Source organism: Wyeomyia smithii, chromosome 2 (assembly GCF_029784165.1).
Source record: "Wyeomyia smithii strain HCP4-BCI-WySm-NY-G18 chromosome 2, ASM2978416v1, whole genome shotgun sequence".
Classification (NCBI taxonomy): Eukaryota; Metazoa; Arthropoda; class Insecta; order Diptera; family Culicidae; genus Wyeomyia; species Wyeomyia smithii.
In genome coordinates, this window is record NC_073695.1 from 172630146 (window position 1) to 172634866 (window position 4721).

General features: G+C 37.5%; 1 protein-coding gene and 1 long non-coding RNA gene across 2 annotated transcripts; both read right to left on the bottom strand.

The window, feature by feature from the left end:
• Positions 1 to 365: 365 nt before the first annotated feature.
• LOC129723894 (salivary glue protein Sgs-3-like) lies at positions 366 to 1601 on the bottom strand. Its single transcript, XM_055678382.1, has one exon. It carries the CDS (start codon positions 1529 to 1531, stop codon positions 896 to 898), a length of 636 nt encoding a protein of 211 aa, XP_055534357.1. The 5' UTR covers positions 1532 to 1601; the 3' UTR covers positions 366 to 895.
• Positions 1602 to 1607: 6 nt separating this feature from the next.
• On the bottom strand, positions 1608 to 2792 carry LOC129723895 (uncharacterized). Its single transcript, XR_008727840.1, has 3 exons — positions 2639 to 2792; positions 2534 to 2576; positions 1608 to 2468 (listed from the first exon to the last, which is right to left on the bottom strand). It is a non-coding gene; the product is annotated as an uncharacterized LOC129723895 (long non-coding RNA).
• Positions 2793 to 4721: the final 1929 nt, after the last annotated feature.

Consider the following 4721-nt stretch of genomic DNA (forward strand, 5'->3'; position numbering starts at 1 on the left):
GTTTTCGTTACACCACCGCATTGGCCTTTCTAGTAAGCTATTTCGTATCGTCTGCGAAATAATGAGCAATGAAGCAGTGACTTATCGTCTAGGATTAATATTGGCGTAATACACTGTCGGGGTAGCGGAGCATTTACCCCCTTTTGCCGGCAGGGGATTCCGGGGGCATAAAGACCTTGTCAAATTTGACAGGTGATATGATTTCTAGCTACCTCTTCTTATGGCTGTGATAATAATTTAGAATAATACAACAACTACTTTTGTTAATGTTTCAGAATTGTGCAACATTTGATTGAAAGTTTAAGAAATCATAGAGATGCTCACTCAGTCTTCTGAAAATGTTTATGATCGGCTTTGCGCAGTAATAAGAAAAACCCTCTTGCATGATAGTGTTGATATGTCATCGTCTGTGACAAAACACACAATATAATTCTGAATAAATATTAGTAAATATGTAATTCATCACAAAACATTCCTCTCATCAGAAAATTTAAAAAAAAACCCTCTTGCATTAAAAGACATTCATTTTATTTAATCACCAGTCAGGGATTTCTAGAGTCATTGTTTATCGGTTTGGTACAAAAGGTAGCGGCAATAAATTATCGAGATAATACACATGATATCTTATCATTTCGAATGTAACTAGCAAATTAATTACATCAATTACATTGCGATAAGTAACTGAAGTTCATTGTGTTTCCGGTAATGCAACCGACTGTAGCTCTTAAAACTACAACTAATAAATAATATTTAAAATAGAACTATCTACTTCACACCCAACAGTACATGCAAAAAAAACTTTGGAGTTGCAGTTTGCTAAAATTTCATGCTATTACCAGAGAGCATTTTGCAACGACAAATGCATCTGGTGCATAAAGTTGATATATTCGAACATCTAAAATCCTATCGTTGGAACCGTAGGCGGAGGAACCGTTTCGACAGTTGGTGGACTAAAAGTTGTAGTAGTTGTTCCTGTTGATGGAGTAGGCGCTGATGGAACAATTGTTTCTGGTGTCGGGGCCGACGGAATGTACTCCGTCGTGGTGTCTGCCGTCACAGTGGTCCAATGAGTTGTTGGTGTGGTTACCGGTGGTGCAGCAGTTGTAATAGGTGATGTTACTGGCGTTGTAGGTACTGCCGTTGTTGGTACTGCCGTTGTTGGTACTGCCGTTGTTGGTACTGCCGTTGTTGGTACTGCCGTTGTTATTTCCGGAGTAGTTACTGGAGCAGTGGTTGGTGATACAGGTGAAGGCGCCGTTGTTAAACTAATTGTGCAAGACGATTGCGGTAATGTACATCCAACCAATGCTGGGTGATCACATCGTTGTAAAGCCATATAGAAATGTTGATTGCTAGGGCAGGATTGGATGTGAGCCCAACCGAAATTACACGTGTAAAACAAGCAACAGTCTGTTTTGTGAGGAAGATGAAGAGGAGTATCTCCTGATATTGGACATTTCTCCGGATCCCAAATTGGGTTGGAACTAGTCAGCACCCACACACTGACAAAGATTACTAACACTGATTTCATCACAATCTTCAATTTTTTCCAAAGCAATTTTCAAACAACTTGAATTTAAAAATTTAGGGAAACTGTGGTCGCATGAGTTCGAGTTAGGTCTTTTATAGCATTAGTCGCACCTGCTATCTAATCGGCATTATTCTCATGATATAGGCGTATCAGTTCATTGCAAATACCTTTGAGAAACCCGAGGCTTATACTTTGTCTTAATTCCTAGCAATTTCCGCGAGTTCATAAGTCAATCAATATTCTATCACTAGACTATAGGTTGACATACTCGTACCTGTATGATGGAAAATTGGTAGAAATTCCAAAGCACCTTACCAGACAGCCTTATCATGATTCCTATAACACAGCAATTTCAGCATTAAATAAAAAACACCTTCTTTAACTCACCGGATGGCAGATAAGCGTTTTCAATGCAAAATTTTTTTTAAATTTTGTACTAATATGTATTATGCAACTTCTTGTGCTAAATAGCGGAAAACTGTTTTTATACTGCCCTTAGTTCTATCCTAGCTAAGGCAAACAATTTCTGGGATCACCCCTTCCATCTCATGAGAAAGTCAACTGTCGTAACTTAGAGCCACACCTGTGGGAAGTCACCTTCTCGGGGTATTAACTCGGGTGATTAACTCTGAACAATGAGGTAAACTATGCTGACGGAAAAAAAAAACAGAATAAAAACGTACGAATCCATTACCAGATTTTCTTTCAATATGTTTGGCAGGATTATTTCATTTTTTCAAGTTTGGATGTGTTAATCAATCCTAGAATCGAAAGAAATCGAAATTAATTCTTTTCTGAACCCCAACACGTTTGTAATAAAAAGGCGAAATTGATGAATTTAGACTGGAATTTCGCTTGTTCGTGTTGAAGTTGCTGAACCAATTTCGATGGTCAGACCCATTGACTGGTGGAAATCCGTCCTTGTCCGTACTGTAGACTGGAAGGTTGGTGTACATTAGCATATTTTTTTGAACACAAATAAGTTATACGTTATAAGTTTACTTCCTGACGGAGACTTCATGATTCGAAATTCAACACGACTAGCCTAAAAGAAGTATAAAGACAAGTATAAAATATGCATCGTTTCTATTTGAATCCAATACTAACCATGCAAGTTTATTTTCAGAATTCCATTTCGTTGTTTAGGTATAGTAACTAGGCAATTGTTAGATTTAAAATATAAATCACATAATCAATTTTTCGTGTTTTACATTTACAACGCTAGATTGGTCTCTCCGCCAATTGAACTGTGTAAAGAACTTTCGAACGCTATCGAAAGTAATATGATTTTTGTCAATGCTGTTATGTCTTGTTTGACGCTGTACGGCGATGACAATCAATCCTGTTTGATTTGAGAACGCGCTTGTGTGCCATTAATCAATTTTGTTATCGTCGTCGTGTACAACTATAATCGATTACGACTATAGACGCCTTTGACCGATAATGTGCACTAGAAGATCGGTAGGCACTAGCAACGTTAATTCAATGATAAACCGTAACCTATTGAACACCCTAAGGAGTATGAAATGACGCTTGTCGGCAATCAAAATCGGTCCATCCAATTCTTATATGTTTCAGTAGTTGATGGATCAGGGGCGGACGAAGGCTGATTTGAGCTGCAGGCGAAGACTGATTTTGTAATGAAGTTTTTATTTTGAATCAGTTGATTTTTTGTAATGAAGTTCAACGCATTCATTGAACTCGTCTCAGCTGGCAACATAGGCGACAGAATAATAAGTTCTTGGTGCATTTCATGTCCATCGATGTCACACTCTTTCTTGTGGGTGAGGATTTTCTGTAAATGTAGACAACTTTTCTCTAACTGATCTGTACTACAACCCTTAATGGGTTGAACGTGAATATCATACAAGAAGCTGAAATTGTCACTGTGATTTTTCATTAGCTGGAATCGATCCGCGAACGATGCAATAGCTAGGGTAAATTAACATATAGTGACCCCTTTATTTTATTTACCTATAGTAGACCACTCATTCGATTAATTTCATTTTTTTAACATAAATCGTGGCTTATAAATGTTTGTGATGCAGATTGGCTGGATAAGATGTTTCCCGATGGAAGTTTTCTGGAAATCTCTCGAGTTTGCGCATAAATTCAATTATTCTGGGGGGTGGCCCACCATAGGAAAGTGGTCCACTATAGGTAAACTTACCCTACATCCAATACAGAATAGAAGAAAATTCACTTTGAAAGAGAGTATTTCTGATGTAATTGGTTCATCTGACTGTTCGTATGCAAACTGTTTCTTTATCATTCGTGTCTTTATCGAATTCGTGTTTCTGTTTGAAATTTCGGATTTACTTCTAAAATGTTGGCAAGTTCTTTAGCATTAGTAATGACGCTATTCTAACCTTCTTCATTTCACATATTTTTCAAAAAGTTTTGAGGGCTGCCTATCAAGTCTATAGCGATTTCTAGACTGCTATTTATTTTTTGAAGGTACTTGCTCACAAAATTGATTTTGAACAAAATTACCTAAATGCCAAGCTACTAAACTGCATAAGAATCTAATTTTTTTTTTGCTAGGCTCTTCGCAGTATTTCTTGCAAACGCATCTTGCTTTAGATCCTCGCTTGCTTCAAGGGAGTGACAGCATCAATTCGACTTTCCCAACACGTTTCACTCAGAGGTTTTACCGTAAGAGAAGTAGGGTAGTTTGGGGTAATTTGGACCCCTGGGGTAAAATGGACAGGTGTTTATCTAGGAAAGTATTACATTTTTGGGTTCCATGTACTACTTCATCCTTTCTTTGAACTACTAAACCCTAACTAATATAAAAATTTCATGATTTGCTGTGACAGGTGCACCGCAGTGCTAATGTTAACGAAAGAAACATCAAAAGCTGATTTTGCTGTAAGTTTTACGCTCGTGTATTTAAGGTTTTTTGAGAACTTCTTTAATGTTCTCAGTCTAGTGAGCTTTGCAGCCGTGTTTGTCTAGTAAAAGACTACAATTTAATGAAAGATTGCGATAAGTTTGATCGAAAATAGTGGAAGAAATTTAGTTTTTAAAAAGGCGTCCTGTTTGGGGTGAAAATGGACCATTTTTTTGGGGTGATATGGTCAGGTGAGTTTGACAAAAATTCTTTTGTCGGACTGATGCCGCGGGCATATAAAAACGAACGGATAGACGGCGGTGTACAAACAATGTACTGTAAAAAGTGTTGCAGTCA

Bases quoted from the DNA above. Each gene is read 5' to 3' on its own strand.
- LOC129723894 (XM_055678382.1), bottom strand. From the start codon at position 1,531: ATGAAATCAGTGTTAGTAATCTTTGTCAGTGTGTGGGTGCTGACTAGT.